Source organism: Montipora capricornis, chromosome 3 (assembly GCF_036669925.1).
Source record: "Montipora capricornis isolate CH-2021 chromosome 3, ASM3666992v2, whole genome shotgun sequence".
Classification (NCBI taxonomy): Eukaryota; Metazoa; Cnidaria; class Anthozoa; order Scleractinia; family Acroporidae; genus Montipora; species Montipora capricornis.
In genome coordinates, this window is record NC_090885.1 from 38,067,444 (window position 1) to 38,088,904 (window position 21,461).

General features: G+C 40.1%; 2 protein-coding genes across 3 annotated transcripts in view; one reads left to right on the forward strand and one right to left on the reverse strand.

Moving 5' to 3' along the window:
• The window catches only part of LOC138043054 (exportin-7-like), a 47,888-nt gene extending 35,238 nt beyond the window's left edge, over positions 1–12,650 (forward strand). Inside the window, exons 32-35 of the mRNA XM_068889164.1 lie at positions 322–372; positions 8,162–8,209; positions 8,305–8,432; positions 10,525–12,650. Of these exons, the coding sequence (XP_068745265.1) occupies positions 322–372; positions 8,162–8,209; positions 8,305–8,432; positions 10,525–10,636 (339 nt within the window). The 3' untranslated portion in view covers positions 10,637–12,650. The remainder of the gene's footprint in view (positions 1–321; positions 373–8,161; positions 8,210–8,304; positions 8,433–10,524) is intronic.
• Positions 11,860–20,695, reverse strand: LOC138043055 (protein enabled homolog). Of its 2 annotated transcripts, none has more exons than XM_068889165.1 (8): positions 20,586–20,695; positions 20,298–20,341; positions 18,483–18,553; positions 16,496–17,179; positions 15,328–15,425; positions 13,888–13,937; positions 13,312–13,496; positions 11,860–12,894 (listed from the first exon to the last, which is right to left on the reverse strand). In XM_068889165.1, exons 3-7 carry the CDS (start codon positions 18,535–18,537, stop codon positions 13,331–13,333), a joined length of 1,053 nt encoding a protein of 350 aa, XP_068745266.1. In that variant the 5' UTR covers positions 18,538–18,553; positions 20,298–20,341; positions 20,586–20,695; the 3' UTR covers positions 11,860–12,894; positions 13,312–13,330. The 2 variants fall into 2 exon arrangements, with proteins under 2 accessions (XP_068745266.1, XP_068745267.1); XM_068889166.1 differs by having other exon boundaries at positions 13,307–13,496.
• Between the last annotated feature and the right edge of the window lie 766 nt (positions 20,696–21,461).

The window sequence follows — 21,461 nt, forward strand, 5'->3', positions numbered from 1 at the left end:
GCTGTACCACGGGCCGTCTAGGCTGACTTTACTAATACCACTGAAATATATGCCAATAATAATTTAGCGCACAGCTGAATTTTAGGGATAAACCGATAAAGTTAACTTATATTTTAGAAGTTTGTATGTCCGCCTTTTGCCGTCTTATGGTCTCACTTGTAGTTTTTGGTCAACTGTTTTTTGTCTTTTGTAATGGCCCCTGTGAGATTACAACGTGATTTAAGGTCTGGCTGCATGTCTGTGGGTAAACTGCTAAAAATCTCTTTAAGTCTTAAATTTACTTTGAAAGTAAACTTCAACAAATTGTTTTACTTCTTATAGATGCTGTCAACAGTACTAAACATTGTGATGTTTGAGGATTGTAAAAATCAGGTGGGATAATATTTATACATTTATCCAAGCCTAAAAGCAGAGCTCCCGTTTCTAACCCCAGCAAGCAATATAGTATATGTGGAAATAAGTATCAAGTGAAGCTATGATCCTCGCAGTTATGATCGCTTTATTCCAGCAATCGCAGAGAGAAGCCTGGCAATAGGCCTTTTGCAACTAACGATCACATGGTACAAAATCCGCCATGCTGGAGGGCAAGCTCATTATTATTATTCCCCCACTGGGACATTAAAACAAAGGTAAGTCAAGCTTGACTGGTTCAGGTCTCTTTGTTTTAATGTCCCAGTGGAAGAATAATAATGAGCTTGCCCTCCAGCATGGCGGATTTTGTACCATGTGATCGTTAGTTGCAAAAGGCCTATTGCGTTCATAACTGCGAGAATCATAGCTTCACTTGATTTCATATCCGCAGTTCAATATACTGTATGATTCATTTCATATATCATTTCATTCGTTGAAATAATTATGCTTCTGCATAAAGTGCAAAATTAATCGTCATAATTGTATACAGTTTATAGTAATCAAACACCTGAGCTGACAGCAGTAAACAAACAAGCCTTGCAAACAATAATCAAAAATTTTAATCAACAACTAAAACTGAAATTACGTGCACAGTAATCTGTTTCACATTTTCCGTTTGACTGATAATCTTTACACCCTCTCTCTTCAGTCTAGAACAACAGCAAAAATTACTATTCAAAAGTCAAGCTAAAGCCCTAGTAATTCACTTACTCGACAGCAATTTCAGTCAAACAAAGCAGCTCAGCTGGACATCCATTTCACACAAAAAGCCTATAATGTGGTTGATGAAATATGCCAGAATCTCTGTCAACACGGAATTGCAAATGTTTCAGGCCTTCTTCGCTTTTACGAGTGGATTCGCGTATGCGCAGGTACGAGTGTCGTGCTGGGTGGGGGGGGGGGGGGGGGGGGGGGGGCATAGCGTTAAACCGTTCCTGTTAGAAAAATTAATAATCGGGTGATGTTCGGAAAAGATGAAAAGGATTGGCGCGAGTATGAGTGATATTCGGAAGAGAAGGAAAGGAATGGTGCGAGTATACTGGAGTGTGATGGAGTGCAGAGAAGTGTTTTCTTATCGGCTTTTTACTGACGTTTTTATGGTAAAAAGTGAGGTTGGGGGAACCCTGATTGACAGACTTGCTTTAATACAGTACCATGCTATCATGGCCGGTACTTCAAAGTTTGCAAATATGGTGTAACGCATTTCATTTGGGTTGTGCATCGTTATCACTTCACTCTTCATCGACAAATAATACGGTGAGTGCTTTCAAATTCTCAAAAAACTCTTGAAAGATTAAGCTACTTTTGCTCTTAAATTGCATATTCCCTTCGTCAATTAGTTTTAGTTTGTTCGTGAAAATGTCTTAAATTTATAATTCTGTTCTTCGCAAAACCGACGGCAACTTTTCCGAACGAACCGAAGAATAATGAGGATAACTTTGCGTAACTTTTTGCGGAGAGTCCATCCGCCATTGACGTGTAGTTCTGGGCCCGGTTGTTCAAAAGCCGATTAACGCTAATCCCAGATTAAAAATTAACCAAGAAGTTTATTCCTCTACTCCCAAATGCTGTTCGACGCTGATATTTGGATAAAATTTACATTAGTAGATGTCGATCTTGAAAAACAAAAATAAGCAAAAGAAACTTTAACCAAAAAGTTGAAAACATGAAACAAAAGTTTACGCTAATCCTGGATTTAAGTTAATCGGCTTTCGAACAACCGGGCCCAGGGGTTTGATCCACAGCCAAAAAAGTGATAATACTGAGGAAACTTTTACGGTGAATGAGACGTTGGTGAAGTGACCCGAGAATTCAAGAATTTGGTTTTATCAACGGAGTTGATAATGTAAATTGGCCACCGTTCAGAGATTCTAAAAGCTGACGTTTCGAGCGTTAGCCCCTCGTCACAGCGAATCGAGTAATTGTGGGTTATGTGTAGTTTATATAGTAGAGTAGGAGCTACGCTATTGGTGATAACATGGCAACGTGAAAGATAGGAATAAATTAGCTAAATGAAAAGCGTTCGTTAATACCGTGAGGATTAAGGGTGCCGATTTGGAAGATGAGTTTTTGTTCCAAATTGTTGCGGCTTTCCGTCGTACCTAGATGTAGGGAAAGGCCGCAGATAGCAGAGATTAAACTGTACATAGCAGAGATAGGGAGATTAAACTAACGAGCGACTGGCTTAGATGCATCCTTGTCAGTCTTCTCGACAACGCGAAGTGTTCGCGGAATCGGTCGCCTTTTCGTCTACCTGTCTCGCCAATGTATAATTTATTGCATAACGTACACGTTATGCAATAAATGACATTTTCGGAGGTACATGTGAAACGATCGGTGATCTTAACAGATCGCTTAGATCCCGATATTTTGCTAGTGTTAAGAGTGAAAGGAGAAGTTTTGCATCGTGAGCGCGCACATTTGAAAGTGCCGGGTTGCTCGTTAGTTTTGAGCGCGCTTCTAACTAAAAAGTTGCCTACGTTTTTGTCGCGTTTGAATGAAATAAGTGGAGGTTGCGAAAAGATTCTACCAGTCTCGGGAGTAGTTGAAAGTTGTTAAGAATGATAATTTTGACTGCGTGATTATGAGGATGGAAAGTGAGGATGAATGGAATTCTGTCATTCTTATCTTTTTGTGACGTTCGTCTGCGAACTAACCGTTGCCGAAATGAGTCGTTGGTGAGAAGAAGAAGGCACGTTGCATATATGTATGTTTCCAACGTAATGAAGTAAGCTTAGTTCTTCGAAACTTCGAGAGTTCCGTCAAGGAAATTAGTAAGACTGTATAAAAAGAGTAAGGCTGTTAGAAAGGTTTTTAGATCGTACATAACAAATTATGTCTCTCAATAATCAGGTCTTGACAGTTAAAAGATCCGTATGGATTTCATCGAAGTTTATATATCTCTTTGATGCTCAAAAAAATGTACCATACAGGTAACCTGTGCCGTATTAAATAACAAACAGCTTTCGAACTTGAGTAAAACATTCATATGTGTGATACCGGTGTAGGTTTCTTCGAATCAGGAGTTCTAAGCCATAAGAAATCACCAATTGTGAGTTTATGTTATTCAAATTATGGTAAGCTCAGCATAAATAACAAGGCACAGAGGTTATCGGCTTCTGTTGAGAAGATAATTTGATGAGTCCTCGGACAACATTATTATTAGGAAGATAGGCCATGTCCGAGTTAATGTTTGCCTCCTCTTTAAAGCGAGTCTAACTGCGAAGTTTTTCTTATGTAAATTAGTTTTCATTCATATGTAAAGTAGGACTAATTAGCTTTACCAAATCTTCGCACTTAGGCTCGCTTCGAAGAGGATGAAGACATGAACTCCGAAATGACCTATTAGCTCAACACGGAGTGAGGCCGTTATTTTGATGTTCGTGGCAGAGGCGACTCTTTTTTTTTTAGCTTTTGTCTAATCGAAACAAGTAAATTATTCCAAAATAAAGGCATAGAAATTCAACAAAATTGGCTCGAAATTTTGAACAATAAATGAAAATGGAGAATGGTCTGAATTCATCAGACTGCCAACCTGTCAGAGAAAGTGCAAACAATCTGCTTGTTGTAAGTAAAGAACAGACAGCAAATGCCAGTGCGCAAAACAATAATAATAGAAATAATAATGATGTGGATGATTGGTGTGAAATAGAGGAAGTACCATCAGTGAAGTGGACTCCTTATTACAAGAGCCTGATGACTGAAGTGAGTGAACATGGTAATAATATTTTAAGTGCACTACAGGAGAACTGGTCTATTTCTGTTTGTTCATGATAATATTTTGTAGATTGATGCAATACCTATTGAGGAAATAGTCAACTTTTTCTATAGAGTTGAATTCTACCAAAGAGGATCTCCTCGCATTCATGCATTATTCTGGGTTATGGATGCACCCCAGTATGAAAAAAGCTACAATTATAACATCAATATCACGTGTTTATCACGTGCCAAAATTGATAAATCCATTGAAATAGAAGACTGCGAGGTTACTGTTATGGCACGAAGGATACTGCAATTTATTATATAAACACCAATGAAATACTAAGTGAGCTTTCGCGTGAAAACATAATATCTTCTTCCGCTTGGAGATACGAAATTTCTCTTCGAGTGTGAAAAATATTCCACTCGTTTGCTGTGCTCACTCGTCAAAAATTTTTCAACACTCGAAGAGAAATTTCGTATCTCCAAGCGGCCATGTAATTTCCTCTATGGATCTATAGTATAATAAAAACATGAACTTTGTGAGAAAAACGAGACTGGAGAAAAAACTCTACCTGCACTTTAATTTATACTCATTGAATTTACTTAGGTACAATGTTAAATTTACTTCGATACACTACCCACATCTATCATCTCCATTATTGAAAACAGCATCATCAGCTTTGCAGGGCTATCAAATTGACACCTATTTACGAGTTAGCCATTGTCTCCCTGTTTTAGCGAGTTTTACAAAATATTTCAGGCAGCTAGGCATGCATTAAGAAGAAAAACCGTTGTAAATTAGTGTTTTGTCTCTCGCTTTATTTCTCTCAGCTTTACGGTGTTCTTCATTGAAAATTTCTCTTTTTCTCCTTCCTCGCCTTCTCTCGAGGCTTTCTTCCCTTAAATTTCTCAAATTTCGTCGCCTCTTCTCTCGTGCTTTTTCTGCTCTTTAATCTTTATCCCGTTGCTCTTCACTAATATAATTTTCCGTGAGAAACATAGGGAACCAATGGCTAACTCGTGGATAGGTGTCAATTTAATAGCCCTGCAAAGCTGATGATGCTGTTTTCAATAATGGTGATGATAGATGTGGGTAGTGTATCGAAGTGAATTTAATATTGTATCTAAGTAAATTTAATGTGTATAAATTAAAAAAGTTTTGAGTTTTTCCTCCAGTGTTGTTATACCGTAGATTCATTGTAGTATCCTTCGCGCAATAACAGTAGACTCGCAGTCTTCTATTCCAATAGATTCATCAATTTTGGCATGTGATATACATGTGATAGCAATGTTATTACTGGAGCTTTTTTCATACTGGGGTGCATCCATAACCCAGATTAATACATGAATGTGAGGAGATCCTTTTTGCTGGAATTAAACTCTACAAAAAAAGTTGACTATTTCCTCAATAGGCATTGCATCACTCTTCAAAATATTATCAGGAACAGAAATAGACCAGTTCTCCTACAGTTGTAGTGCAACACTTAAAATATTATTACCATGTTCAGTCATATCAGGTTCTTGTAATATTAAAGGTGTCCATTTCACCGATGGTCCTTCCTCTATTTCACACCAATCATCCATATCATTATTATTTGTATAATTATTCTTTTCAGTACTGGCATTTGCTGTCTGTTCTTTATTCACAACAAGCAGATTGTTTGTACTTTCTCCGACTGGTTGGCAATCTAATGAATTCGGACCATTCTCCATTTTCAGTTATTGTTACAAATTTCGAGCCAATTGTGTTGAATTTCTTTGCCTTCATTTTGGAATAATTCACTTGTTTTGATTAACCCCCTAAACAATGGCCTCATTTCGTGTTGAGTTAATCTTCATAATAATAACGATGCCCAATGATTCATTTGAAAGACCCGGGTTTGATTCTAAATCACAGGACCTCAAATTATCTTCTCAATACAAGCAGATAACGTTTGTGCTTTGTTATTTATGCTGAGCTTACCATAATTTGAATAACATAACAAAGACACAAATGGTAATTTCTTATTAGCGGAGCTCCGCGCGGAGCACCATTGTTAAGAAAATACGGTAACCCATCGATGCGAGTAATCTTGGTTTTATAGCCATGACGTCATTGACCAAAAGCTGTTTGCGATTTAATACGGCACAGGCTACCTGCATGGTACTTTGACGATCAAAGAGAGATAAACTTCGATAAAATGCATACAGATGTTAACAGTTAAGAAATGAATATTGAGAGACATAATTTCTTATGTACGATCGAACAATCTTCCTAACAGCCTTAGTCTTATTATCCAGTCTTACTAGTTTCATCGGGGGAAGTCTCGAAATTCGAAGAACTAAGCTCAATTCATTCTGTTGGAAACATATGCAACGTGCCTTCTTCTTCTTCTTCTTCTTCTCACCAACGACTCGTTTGGCCAAGGCTCAGGGACCGGTTGCTTGAAGCCTGGTTAGCGCTAACCGTTGGTTAAGAGGCATAAAAACCTGTAGGTTTCCATGACATTTAACACTGGTTAGCGCTAACCATACTTCGAGCAACCCGGGCCAGTTCGCCAACGTCTCATTGACCGTAAAAGCTTCCTCACTATTATCACTTTGACTGTGGATCAAACCCCAGAACTTAACATCAATGGCGGATCGACTCTCAGCAAAGAGTTTGCGTACGCAAAGTTAGGCTCATTTTTCTTCGGCTCGTCCGGAAAATCTGCTGTAGGTTTCACGAAGAACAAGATTATTAATTTAAGAAACTTTCACGATTAAACTACAACTAATTTACGAAGGGAAAGTACAAATTTAAGAGCAAAAGTAGCTTAAGCTTACAAATGTTTGTAAAATTTGTCGATGAAGAATGATGTGATAACGGTGCACAACCCGATTGAAAGGCGTTAGACGATATTTGCAAACCTTGAACTACCGGCCATGATAGCATGGTACTGTATTAAAGCAAGTCCATCACTCTCGGTTCCCCCGACCTCACTTTTTGCCATAAAAACGTCGGTAAAAGGCGATGTGTAAACTCTTCTCAGTTCTCCATTATACTCCAGTGTACTCGCACCATTCCTTTTGTTCTCTTCCGAACATGACTTATACTCGCACTATTCCTTTTCATCTTTTCCGAACATCACACGGTTATTAATTCAACGCTCTTTCCCCACTCCCCCCTTCCCCATCACGATACTCCTTGCGCATGCGCGCATCCACTCGGCAAGGCAAAATTGGCCGAACACTCCCTTCTCCAGAGGCTGCCCTGCCTCCCCGCCTCCACTCCGACAGTAGGGAACTTAAGCAAAGACAACGGCGACGGCAACGAGAACGTCACAAATGTGCATATTTAGTAGGCAAAAACAATAGCTTTGCACGCCCTGCACGTGCGTTTTTCACTTTTGTCCATTTCTTTGTCGTCGTCAGCAAAACAACAACGTGAAATAGTCAAATTTTAGGTTTTAAGGGGAGCGTCAGCACTTGACGCTAAAGTTTCATTTTCTCCCCTAAATTAAGCGCCGTTCCGACCAATGTCATTTTTGAGGAACTACCACACCCTTGTCATATAAGAAGGGTTGACATGTTTACAAAGTGATTTCAATGACGCGAATTTATATTTTGAGATGGCGTTCTCGGTGCCGTCGCCGTCGTCGTTGCTTAAGTTCCCTAGTCTGTGCGCGCAGGCGGACTGGCGTACGGTGACGTCAAAACCAAGATTTCTCGCATTCGCTACTTTCCCATTCCCATAATGCAATACGTTTTGAGGGTTTCTTTGCATAAAAACAATACAAGTCGTTTACTCTTGGGACTGTGTTATGCCTCAGTGAACTGGATTTCCATTGTTTTGCAAATAAATCCCCAAAATGAACTGTATTATGGGATTTGTGACATAGCGAATGGAGAGATTTCCCAAAAGATCTTACCCATGGTGCGCCGCTGGGGCGTGTGAGCTCCGCTATTGATTACATAGTTAAGGCATTGCTGATTTGCAAATGCATCTGGGTCTCGTAGCAAATTATTTAGGGTCAAGAGAATTGTAATGTGAAGTAAGCCAATGAAAAGATTTTGTCTCTTCCTCTAGTGGTCGATGTCAAGACCTCTTCTGGGTTTAATACTCTTGAATGAGAAGGTGAGTCATTCCGCATTTGAGTCTTTGCTGAAATAAAAACTTGCGGTCCTCATTCGCCCGCATTATCGCTGTTGTTTTTTTTTTTAATGTTTCAGTATTTTCAAGAGCTGCAGCGTAATGTTATAGCAATGCAGCCAGTCGAAAAACAGGAAGACATGGCACAATGCTTCAGGAATCTCATGGAAGGTGTGGAACCATCTCTAATAACCAAAAACAGAGACAGGTAATGGTTTTGTTTTGAGACAGGTTGAAATTGTGTAAAGGATCGTAGTTGCCATTTATATCGTCCGACATCTTTATCTCGCCGCTTCCTTACGTGCTTTCTCCAAAAACATCGAATCCTCTCTTCGGGCGAATTTTTGGAAAGCAGATCCTCGTCGTTATCTCCAAAAGGCTGATGTTGAAACAATGAAACATTGCATTAATTTTTTTCCTCTTAAAGTGCTGCTATGATAAAAAAATCACTTCCTTTTTACCTCATTGACGACGAAGTCTCAATGAGGTATAGGGAGGGGGGGTTTCAGGTGCTCACTGAATGTTAAATTTCGGGTTTCGTTTGGTCGGCCGAATTGTCGTACGAATGTGCTCGAAACGGAAGCGCGATCTGCACGTGTCGCAGGTTCGAATCTACCCTTCGCTCTTACTTCATTATTTTTAGGGGTAGTTCTGAATTTTGCATTGAGTTATCAAAATTTAAAGTCTTAAAAGTCGTAGTCGACTCAATATCCCAATGCTCTACATTTCAACAATTATGTGTCTCACAGAAACTTGGATTTTCGTCATATTTTACAAGTGTGTTTGCTGAACACCTGTCTGTCAAAATTTTGAGCTTTGATATTTACCCTGAAAAGCCCCTTTGGGGAGAGGTCAATCAAGTATGTTCCCAAAGACTGCTTAGTTTGAGTGTAAGTTTTGGATTTCAGGGTCCGCTATTACTCACGTTCCCAAAACTGACCGATTGGATCTCAGAGGGTTGGATCTAGGGAAAGTGACGTCATTTACTCACTAGCTTAACATTTCAGCGTTTAAACTCTCGTGCTGCATATTAATTCAGCTGCGTACACACGGATCTTGAATAGTGAGTCTTTGACGTCATTTTGTCCTCGATCCAGCTTTTTCAAGATTTTAAAGTTCGTTATGGCGGACCATTAAATAGAGAAATTCCAGTGGAAAGAAACAGGTGTCGTGAAATCACGGCTTAAAACTTCGGTCACTTAGTATTTAGTTTTGAAATCCAAAGAAAAAAGAATTGATTTTTTGGTCATAGTAGCACTTTAAAGACAATAAATTGTCACTTTTCAAAATAAGATGTTCCGCGTGACATCACACTTCAGTCTTCACATGAAACGAACCACTAGAGAGAGATTGGGACCAAGAAAACAGAGAACAGAACAGAACTATGGCCGTCACAAATGGAAATAATGACGACATGTGCTAAACTAGTCAATTCTTCACTGAAGCTCGTTAAATTTCGATGTTCGCTTTTGTTGCTTGATCCAAAAGTCGAGACACCAAGAATAAATGTCTTGCCAGTATCGTTTTTTTTCTAGCTGTACTGAAAGTAACGGCAATTTGTTTGTTTTTTGGCCCTAAATTGAACTGTGAAAACAAACGCGGGCCGTTTTAACAGCGCCCTCGAACTCGATGAATTTAACCACACCTTCAGTGCTTTTCTTGAGTCAAAATAGAGAGATTAAGCATGACGTTTACGCCAAACGGCAAACGTCGGAGTGAAATTAGGGTTTTGCCAAAGATGGAAGAACCCTGCTTGATATTAGCTCATTTCTGTCCTGTTAGCTTCATATATCAAGCAACTTCTCAAAGGAACGAGACAAGTTAAAATGAGATAATTTTCACGCTTTTATGACAAGCAGGAGCCTGCCGTTTCCTGCCGTAAACGTCATGCTTAATCTCTCTATTGGGTCTGGAAAAAACCGTGATTGGGAGGCTCCGTAAAGTATTATTATTATTTTTTTTTTTTTTTTTTTTTTTTAATTTTTTTTTATTTTTTTATTTTTTTATTCCCAGCGTGAGGGAAGGCCTCAGACTCGTGAAAATCGTAAGGCATATAAATTGCGCGTCATTTATTTGGAAGGCCTAATCCGCATTTGCTCTACACGAAAACAATATTGGAGAATTAAATTAATCTAATTGAAGACGGCTTCCTCCTCTGCGTATTATAAGAAAATAGTGAGCCGGATTAAGCTAATCCTTGGTGTTAGTTAAGTTTATTTTAAAAGTGCATTCAGTACTTGCAGGTGTCAAAGGTTGCGTCGAAGTACCGATACTCATACAGTATCTTTGATTCCACTCAGGTTTACGCAGAACTTATCAATATTTCGACGAGAAGTTAACAACTCTTTAAAGGCTTCAAGCAATGGAACAGGGATACTCAAACCAGATGGAGGAATAGATATGGTGGCGTGACAGGGACGGGTGTGGACTGATCGGTCAGTCGATATTAGCACTGTCTTCCCACAGAGAGTGCTACCGGAAAGGTCAAATCAGCCGTTTTCACTAATTCAGTACAGAGATGGTTACCAGGGCTTAAAGCATTGAATGGAGGCTAGAGTAAGACCAAAAGCAAGGGTGTAAAGGATTGAAAGTTTCTGGGAACACTTGTGTCCGTCAAGGCATCAGAGTGTTTTTTGGAGACGTGAGTATTCCAAGTGCAACATTGAAGCTCAACATTTCCCACATTTTGTTTCTATTTTCCAATTTTCTTTCCAAACGTGAGCAGGGCTGACTGTGTAAAAAGGAGTTAAATCAATTATGAAGGCAGCTAGCAGGGGTCTGGGAATTAATGTGTTAAGCCAGCAAAAAGTGACTCGGAAAATCGTTGTGAGTGCAGGTAAATGGGAACAAATGCAATCCGGAGTCCTCATTTGCCGAGTTGTTTAAAAATGGTCCATTAAGACTCCGGTACCCAGGGGAAGTATTTCGGATTACGTTAGATGACATTCAACAAAACCTTATGCCACGCATCCTTCCTTTTTGCACAATGTATATTCCCAACCCTAATGGAACTGAATACACACGAAAGGAAAATCATGGGTATCGGATACAAAAATTAGATTTACGAAGGTGGTTATTCAGTTCAGAGAGTACAACGTTTTAGTGTTTAGCTACAGATCAGGGGTATGTATCTGCGTCCAGAAACCGATTCCACACGGTTAGCGTTACGGTGATTGTATTGAGTACTGCCGTAAAAATACTCTTAAATTTTGGGGATTTAGCAGCTTGCCTCGTTAGTCTGGTGGATATCTGCGGGTTCGTTTGTTTTCATCTTCAAACTTAATCTGATTAAGAAACCAGTTTACTTCGTGCAGTTTCGCCGCAAAGGGAGAAGTGTTTTCGGTGGATGTTATCTCATGTTATCCTAGTCTTTCGGGAACTTTCCGCTCCAACTGTGTGCTTCGGGGTCTTCGAAAATGCAAGATCCCATCCAGAGTTTTAAATTATTAAGGTCACTAGTGTGGAAGCTAATGCACTGTGTGTTAGCTGGTATATCAACTGCAGCTGTACGAAGCAGAGGGGTTAATGCTAAACTGAGATTACTGTCATTCCTAGCTAGCTCGCTCTAAGCCTAGAGTGCTGAAGCGTGTATTAAGCATGCTTTGGAGTAGCACAGTCCCTCAGCTTCGTTTTAAGGTTCTAGTTGTGTTGTGTTCCCTTTTTTTGTGTTTTGTTCACATGTATTACTAACTACATTGAAGTGCTCTATGGACAAAAGAAAATGGGGTCGATTAATTTCAAACGTATCATCAACTAAGAAGTGCTCTAGAAGAGTTTGATAAGGTGTCTTTGTTCTTTGTATCCTCCGCTCTCTCACAGCGCTGCAAGCAAGTTGCATAGTGATGCGTTTCGTATTAAATCAAACAAGGGGAAAGGAAAAAACAACAAGGCTAGTGTTGCCAAGTAGAAACCCCCGAAACATTGCATGCTGTTCATTAAACGAATTCGTTCACAGCAAGTTTTCGCAAATAATGCACTTCGTGTTTTTTAACTTCGCTTACTTTCACGTAAGAGGTTATTGTGCTTGATAGGCAAGTTGATAAAGCAAATTTGTATTAATTTTATTCTTCTTGACGACCATAGGCTTGGTTCACAAAGTCATCAAAAGTTAAAAGGCCTCCTAACTGTTGTTGAACGGTAGTTTAGTGCCCAAAATGTTACAAAACATCTGAACTCGTGAAATTTAGGAAGTTAATTCCCTGTACGCAAAAGTACGCTATCGTGTTATTAAGAATCGCGCACTGTATTTGACACTGTATGATTTATATCTTGCAATCACTAAACTTGAACCAGAAATCTAACTTACCTAGAAATTGTCAAATCTAGGATATTAATAATGCAATTGTAGGAAGCATTTTTTGTACAACATTACGATCCTTGTGAAACGAAATACATGCTGCGTTAATAAAGAATGTGTAGTAATTAATACAGCTGTTGTTTTACTCCTCAAAACAAAATTTTCATCCTTAATAATGTCGCGTAATGTCCTCGTAATATACACGTTCTTCAGCGCAATGTGTATTTGTTACAATTGCACCGGATTTTCAAAACCCTAGAAAACAGTGTCGGTCGATTTGAACTCTATGTACAAGAGGGTGCAGTGTCCATCGCGAATATGGCATCGCGAGGTGTTTCTCGCTTCTGTCATCTGTTGCGCTGCAAGTCTTTTCCTGCAAAATAAAGGAAGAGTACAGTCGAGTTTAAAAATTGCGCATATCGTTACTAAACGTCGAACAGTCCAATTCTGTTAAACTAACATTTTTTCTTGAATTCCATCCTCGAATATTTTGATTCGCTCACCGGATTTCGATTGTCAGTGTCACCGTGTTTGATTGCGCCCAGCCAACGTGTATCCATGGAATGATTGTTAAAGAATCCATTGCAGTTGTAACAGAAAATAATTTCTCTGGGGGGTATCGAGGTCATTTGAGTGGTTTTCACGGTGTTGTGTCATGTTTTCGTCTCGACACAAAGCGATAGGAAATGGACCAATCAGAGCCCGAAGTAAGACTTTGATTGGTTGGGAAAGTGACGCAAAGCAGAAAACGCACAACCAATTTTAAGTGAAATGTGTCATCACACCTTACCGTCAGCAGTTCGCTGTTTTTAGTAGGCGTTAAATGAGTCTTTGTAGACTTTAAGTCCATCTCCCAGCGACTCATCTGGCGTCACTGATTGCTGTAGAAGAGAGGCATCATCTGAACCACCATCGACCATAAAGTGAGCAACTGTGATTGGCATAGTTGAAGGATTTCCAGGTACGTACCCTTCCCTTTGAAATTAAGGTAATAAAATTGATTTGTATGAGTGCTTTGCGACTGAGAATTCTTAGCAGTCTCGTTAAGATATTTCTGAGAAAGAAGGAAACATTTTTCTCGAAGAATTTAACGTGAAAACGGGAATCCCAAAAACTTGCTAAATTTTTCGTTTAGAATCAAATGGAGCAATAATCAATTATAACTGTGGTATTTCAATTTGCTGAAACAATGGATTGCGATCCATGTTGTTCCTTGATTTTGGTTCCAAGACAGAGTGGGACGAGAGTCTTCGAATTACGTAAATTTAAAGCACAAGGATTGCCCAAATGGGTCACGCCCTGGTACTTCTATTGATTTGGTATGTAGGAACTGTAACGAACGCATGTAAACCTCGATTAGAACTACCTGAAGTATATATTGCTGATATAAGCCTCTCTTCGTAGAGCTATTTTAACCTGCAAGAAAATTAATTTTGCATTAATTAATTGTAAATTCCACGTGCGAATCCCCGGGATGATGATGATGATGATGATGATGATAACAGCAGTAATAATAGTGGTCCTTATTAAAAGATTCAAACAAACGTGAAACTTTACAAATGCATAGAAAGAGATAAAAGTCCAATAAGTAATATTCTTTCAGCATGGATTCTTTTGATGCATGGAATAAACAACGATTTACAAATGCATTCATCCCTTGGATGGCTCCCCAAACCGATCCAACCGTGTTACGCCAAGGACAAGGAAAATTGCAGGGTTTGTTTAATCAAAATATTGACCCTTTTCAACAAACTTCGCGCAACGACTCCCAACACATGTGACAGTGTTTGCAAACAGTTGTATCAGACCAAGAGAGAATGAGGTAAGACAGCGGATCCCAGTGTCATACGATGATTATTTATAATTTATTTTTAGATTGAGCCCGTGCTACGAAGGTTATTTTTATCTCTTGGTCCCATGACCGCGCGGTCCATTTTCACTCTTGCTGATCAATAGGGTCGTGTCGTTCGTCATTGAAATAATCACGCAGCATGACACGCAGGCTCGATTTCCGCCTCTCACTCGAGTTCAGGTACCTCCCCGAGAATTTCAGGACTGAGCGCTGGCTCATTTCCCGAAACAGCGGCTGGTAATCGAGCGTACATGACACGGAGTGATTCTAATAGATTTCAACTAATTTTCATCGTAAGAGGATCTAATATGGGGAGTTGCTTTCTTGCCTAACGTTCTCTTGATCGGACATTATTAGGGAGTTTAAGAATGGACGTCAGACACAGCGACAAAATACACCAGAAAACAATAGTATTATTGGCTTATAGAGAGGCGAATTATCGTGCTGCACATTCAACACATTTTGTAACGTTTATTTTCCATACTCTGCAAAACAACAACGTGAAATAACGAAAGCCGTTCGCACTAATTAAGTTGTGGGTTTTTGGCTCATATTGTACAACCTGAACAAGGTAAAATACGTAAGGCATTGCTAAGTTATACTTTGAAGTGGCGTTTTGGTTGCCGCAGGCGTCATTTCATAAACTGAACTCCCAATTGGGAGTTGTTGGTCAACATTGCATCCGTTTACACAAAGCTTATCTGTGTAATGCGGATAAAGGGTAATTGAGTTTAAAAGAGTGTAGGGTCATTTCAGATCGGTCAGTGGTGTTCAATTGTAGGCAACCGATGAAGATGCGATCACGTTGCATCATTAGGGAGCTTAAGCATCAGGACGGCTGAATGACGAAAAAAATGTCGCGCGAGACTGTGCATTCCCAATCTTACGCGACATTTTTTCGTCATTTTGCCGTCCTGTTGCGTAAGCTCACTAATCTTTGGTGTTTGTACTTACCGCAGTCGCAAGGTTGCCCGAAAGGATTTTATAAGCTGGGGAAGAGTGATCTGCGAGTTGAGACTTCCATGGCTGCTTCATTTTCATTGTAATTTCACCTGAGAAAGAGAAAAAGTCTTTTAGCTGGGGCGCTTTCAAATTGACGACGAAACTAGAATAAACTAAGGATACATGTTGGATGTTAATCTATCTCAACAACTTTATGAAGGAACTGAAAAATGAGTGGAATAATATGCAGGAGTCGGGGAAAAACAAATTTAACCCAAAACATTTTAGAAAACCTCAGGGTTAATTATCTCATGACTGTCTGAGATTACTGAAATGATTCACGTGCATATTTTGCTTTCTCGGGGGAAACTGGGGTTAAATACAGCGGCAATTTAACAACACCGAAGCAGAGATGACGACCAAAGAACCGCTCAGGAAGCAGCTATTACAACGGCTCTCGTAAATGGTTCAGAAAACAATGGGCTTAACAAGCGTGCCGTTTGTTCAGTAATAGATTGCAAATGACGTCAAAATGTCTTTGTTTTACGTAAGATATATAATTAAAAGTTTTTGATGGTGACGTCAGCTATGCGTCTGTCCTCTCATCACCATACGTGAGAATACGTATTACATGATCAAAATGCGTGAATTAATAGGGCCGTTTAAACGAAAGAAAATAAGCCGCGGCTTACATAACACGCGAACACCACGTATGAATAGTACAAAATCTACGTTCACGGCTTTCTCAAGCCGCGGCTTATCCTGGCCTTCGAGTTTATACTCGTATAAATAGTTCCTTTCGCGTATTATGTACGCCTCGGCCAGAGTAAGCCTCGGCTTATTTTCTCTCGTATAAACGGCCCTATTGAGCTTATGATATAAAGATGAAAAACGGAAGCAATGAGTCCCTAAACACAATAGAGCTGCATCCTACACTGGTCAGGTTGTAAAGCTGCGGGGTATCTGGTGGAGTAACGACTGCCGGAAACAAAGATGCTTCCCACAGCTCCTCGAAGCCTGCATTGTCATCAAATCTATCGAGTTCAGGGTTAATGCATCTCCCTAAGTTTGTTCGTTTCATTCTGCCCATTGCTTCCATATCACAATCTAGCCGCTGTTTTCATAGTCGCGTTCGGACCGTAAATTCGCTACAGTTTCAACAAAATCAATCTGGACCTACCAGGGTAGGGTGCGTATGCTGTTCTTGGTGGATGAGGTGGCTGAGGTGGAGGACAAGGGTTTGGACAAGTTGGCATGATAGATGGGTCACAGCATCCGGCCATACCAATAGCGGGCATAGGAGGTGGTGGTGGTGGTGGTGGTGGTGGAGCAAACGTAAGAGGAGCCGCAGGGGGAGCACAAGGATTAAAGCAGTTTGGTCCTGGCGAACAACAGTCCATTTGCTGATCGCTTGGTTGGTCCGTTTGTGGCGGAGCCTGTTGGTCAGCTGGCGGAGCGATTTGCTGATCCAGCTGTGGGTTCGCTTGCTGATCCAAAGGCGGAGCAACCTGCTGATCCATTGATGGGGCCGTAAATTGTTGGTTAACTTGCGGGGCCATCTGTTGGTCCATTGGTGGGGCCATTGGTGGGGCCATTGGTGGGGCCATTTGTTGGTCCATTGGTGGGGCCATATATTGTTGGTTCATTGGTGAGGCCATCTGTTGGTCCATGGGTGGGGCCATAAATTGTTGATTCATGTCTGTACCCTCTGGACCTGCCATATAGTTCGCCACAGGCTGTTGCAGTTGATCGGGAGCTGGCGCAGTTTCCTGTCCTTGTTGTTGATCTTGTTGATCTCTTTGTTGTTCCTGTTCATCTTGTGGTCCTTGTTGATCGGGCAGGCGTCTACTGGGGTCTGGTGCCGCTGAAAGGTAGAAGACATGAAGAATTAGTGTAAATTGAAAGAATCGGATCTCTTTTAAAAGGGCGGCCGCCGATGCAGTATATTGGCCTTATCATATCGGTAATCAAAGTTTATACTAACTAAATACGTCCGTCTCAGTGAGTACTTAAGTCAAATATTTTCAAGTCCAAAACTTGTTATGGAAATGTGACCGTCAAACACTGAGCTTTATCAGAGGGTCGGGATGGGGATGCTGGAATCTCAGCTATAAGCTGAATTTTCGCCCATTTCTCAGCTAACAGTTAAGAAACACCTCAACAATTCTCAGCTATCAGTTAAATTTTTGGCCGAATCTCAGCTATCAGTTAACCCCATCCATACCCTCATCATATTTGCAGTCCCACGCTTGGGTAAACCACCAAAGAAAAGGTGACCCTGCGTCTTGGCGCTAGAAAAGCAAATGCGTTTCTCTTGGCATCAGAAGACCATCTTTTTCATAAGATTGACTTCAGTTAAGGGGATTCCCTTGTTTTGCACCGCGCATGTCATACTGCGCATAACATAGCGACTTCGGAGATGGCTGGGTTTCACGCCGGCCATCTGAAGAAAGGCAACAAGGGCCGCTTTTGCTGTTCAAGAGCTTTTAAGTGCAATCATGATATTTCCTCTCGGTTAAGGTGTTGTTTTCGAACTATCCCTAGTCCTTTCGCGGAAAATGATCATTTTGAAGCCGAAATTGCCCCTTTGCCATCCATTTGTCATCGTGTTGCGAAGAAACGAGCGTTGAACCCCCCCCCCCCCCGTCCCCCATTTTAAATGATTTTATTTACTCGTAATAGGTACACGGAAAACACATATTAAGGAGAAAAAAAGTTGGTTAGCAGAAGTTGTAGTATTTACCTATAAATGACGCGAAACTGCATTTGGAGCCTGATACCGAGTGCAAGGTGATGATTGTAGCGGTCCAATTTGCTTACATTTCTTTGCAAGATTAAGCAATTTGAAATCACTGTACTTAAAGATTATAGCCCGGACAAACAAGCAGGTTCAAGTTTTCAGTAATATTCAGTAGCTTTTGCTACATGACAACAATTTTTCCGGTTGATCTAGTTGCGAAGGCTTCTCGCGAAATTCGGTAATAACGGGCATACAGTGCAAAAACGAGCTCGGTGACCTCATCTTTTTATTGCATTTTTTAAATGTCCTGTGTATGAATATCAATTGTGCCAAGTTTAAAAAAAAATCTGGATAGTACGTCACTTTCATGGGAATTACCTTAAGGCTGTTTAAGACTGACTAAATGGAGAAATTGAAAAATCGTTACCTTGTGTTAGGGCCAGTATCGTAAGGCACAGCAAAAGTGTAACTCGTGTCCTCATCTTGATCAGCGGTCCGCTGTTTGATTGAAAAGAGAAAAACAAGTTAACATTCACCTATTTACCGTCAAAACGTGCGTTTTCTTCGTGGTCGGACCACTTATGCCTTGGTGAAAAACAAAAGCAAGCTTTTGTTTTCGTTTATACTACAACCTTGGACAAAATTGTTGAGAAAATTCTGCTTTTGGACTAACTGGGATCACACGTATGAAAAACGAGGTCTCTTTTTGCCCCCCACCCCCTTGATCAATGTTGCTACATGAAACAAACCATGTCGATCCTGGGCTTATCAACATTGATCAGGGGGGGTGGGGGATGGCTGCTGCTAGGGTGCGATATTGAGGGCGTAGTGTGTAAAGGAGCCCCTGTTTTTAATATTCTCAACCCTTTTTGTCCAAGATTGTAGCTATTCCGATAACAAGGTTTAATTAGTTGTTGAACGACGGACGCTACGTCGGACTTAGAAATTAAGGGCGCGTTCGATTGACCCTATTCCGGAATAAGAATACGTGGAGTGATGATTAAAACGGTACGTTTGGCGCGTTTCGAAGCAGCAAGGATAACAAAAATATGTTTAAAATAGCATTTTAGCAGATATTTGAAAATCTTAATGTGAATGTCCGTAAAAACGAAGGATTTCTAACTTATATTCCATGTATTCCTATTCCGGAATACGGTCAATCGAACGCACCCTTAGATTGCTTGGGACTCCGATATTTGAATTTTATGTAAATCGTAAAGTTTTTAATACACCGGAAACGAATCAGCGCCATTACTCACTCAAGTTGCATCTCACATTGCATCATGAGTGCCTTGCGGGCAATAAAGATCATAATGATCTATCAACATTGAAAGCCTTCACGCAAATGTCTATGATTCAAATAAAACAGTTTTGACAAACGACGTTGTGAATTGAGCAACTGAATAAGTACTTCATGAAAAAAAACTAGTCTCGTTTTAGTGCCATAGTGTCTGCATCTGAAAATCATGCAATGACCAAAGAAAGTCACCGAACCTAGCAAGACGAAGCTGTGATTGAATTCTTGGAATGGAGAGTGCTGACCTTCCACCAGCAGCAATGTATGGGCTCTATGTGGGAGGATCGTTATCGTTTCATGAAAACAGTGTTGGAATACGGCTTAGCGCTCAACCAGTTATGAAATATTGCTTTTAGGGATGTTGATCGCAGGACTTCATAATCCAGCTTTGAATTTACATATCAAACTATAAATCAACTAAACGAACTAAAATAAACTGAGTAAACTTGCAAAAGTCGGATTCAGGCGACGTGGTGCCTGGACCACTGAAATATCCAACCTACTGCCGGATTTATATTCCCCGGTCACCTGTCTGCTTGCAGGACTTGACACAAAATGGGAGTTAATTCCTGCTAGCAGAGACAATTGACTAACTGACTCCCGAAAATGAAAATGAAATCAAGTTAATCAGCCGAAATTCATTTTCGTTTCGGTATAGAAACTTCCTGCGTGACGTTTGTTGGTTTGAAGACCCGTATTATACAGGAGGAGCTGGTGCCTTCACTCAATTACTGCGAAGGGAGAAATGGAAATTATACGCCAGGAAACGGCAATTGGAATAATATAACGTCAAGTACCATAATAATACGACTCTCGCATTGTATTGTATCATGGTCGCTTAACCAAGGACATTATCAACGGGTGATATTTTCTGTTTATGAGTTAAGTCACCAGTCGTCAAGCCACATATGTCTCGCTGGGTTAAACATCTTCTAATTCACCCACCTTCGTTAAAAATATTGGTACGTCCTCAGGGCTTGCTTTAACGCCTAAGAAGAACGAGAAAATAAGAGGATTATTCAAACCATGCGCAACGCTCGTCACACTTCCCCAGAAAAGGCTGTCTAAGTTAATGTATTTGACCTCAATGATTAGTTGACAAGTGATAATGTAGGTTCGTAGACGCTGCAGCACAAATCTGCTATTATTCCAGATCAGAGCAGTCCACAAATTTGAGCAAAGTATAACAAAGAGGCAACGGGGAATTTGTAGTTTGTAAAAGGAAAAATTTACCTTCAATCCCTGAAGATTTCAGACAAAAGATCACCCCAGTTAAAACAACGATCTGCGAAGCGTCTATGAATTAAAAATTACCAAATTCCTAAGAGAGTACGTTAATCGCCCTTTTGGAACGATGGTAAGGTTGGCTACGTAAGGGTGTAAACACTAACATGACAGGTGGCAATCACAAGGGCGCGTGTGACCAATTAGCCAATAGAAACGCGAGAATCCATCGTTACATCATTGACAAGAAGTCACCCGTGACAAGTGTGCAGGTGTTGCTTTTCTGCTCGGCGAATCCCCTGACGAGGTTTGTGTTAAACGCTCCAAAGTTTGATTTGAATTTGGTTTAGGTTTTTACTGAGTGTAAGAATTTGCAAGACTTTTGAAATTCCTCTACAGCAATGTTTTTCGTTTTGATTCAAGTTATTTTGAGACGGTTGGTTTCAGGTTTTGGCAATCCGCAATTCTTTCCTCATTTGTAAAAAATACTTAATTCAATATTTATGTTGGTTTCGAAAACAAGGACTGGGTGAAAACACTTAGAAGTTGGATTATGTCCCTTCCGTTTCATTACCTTTCAGTGAGCCATGGATTGGAATAAAATCTTTTGTAACTAACCTTCTGAAGTGAACTGAATTTTTGAAACGAAACTGCTGCCAAGAATTTGAAGAAAATAGACTCAAAACTGTTCACCGATATCTTTATGAATTTCCTCACCAAATTAGGAATTTCTAAGGCCCATGGACGAATGCTTGGGAAATTGCCTTTTATTATTTCAAGAGCTTATCGTCTTTATCTTACTCAAAGCATCTGATTAAAAAGATAAAAAACAAAAGGACGGACACTTTGATAAAATGGTTTTTTTTAAGCTCATGTTTAAAGGTT

Coding starts and splice junctions, on each gene's coding strand:
- LOC138043055 (XM_068889165.1), bottom strand. CDS start 18,537: ATGAGGACACGAGTTACACTTTTGCTGTGCCTTACGATACTGGCCCTA. Junction 17,180..18,482: donor GATACTGGCCCTAACACAAG/GTAACGATTTTT, acceptor TCTACCTTTCAG/CGGCACCAGACCCCAGTAGA. Junction 13,497..13,887: donor ATCAGCAATATATACTTCAG/GTAGTTCTAATC, acceptor TTAATTTCAAAG/GGAAGGGTACGTACCTGGAA.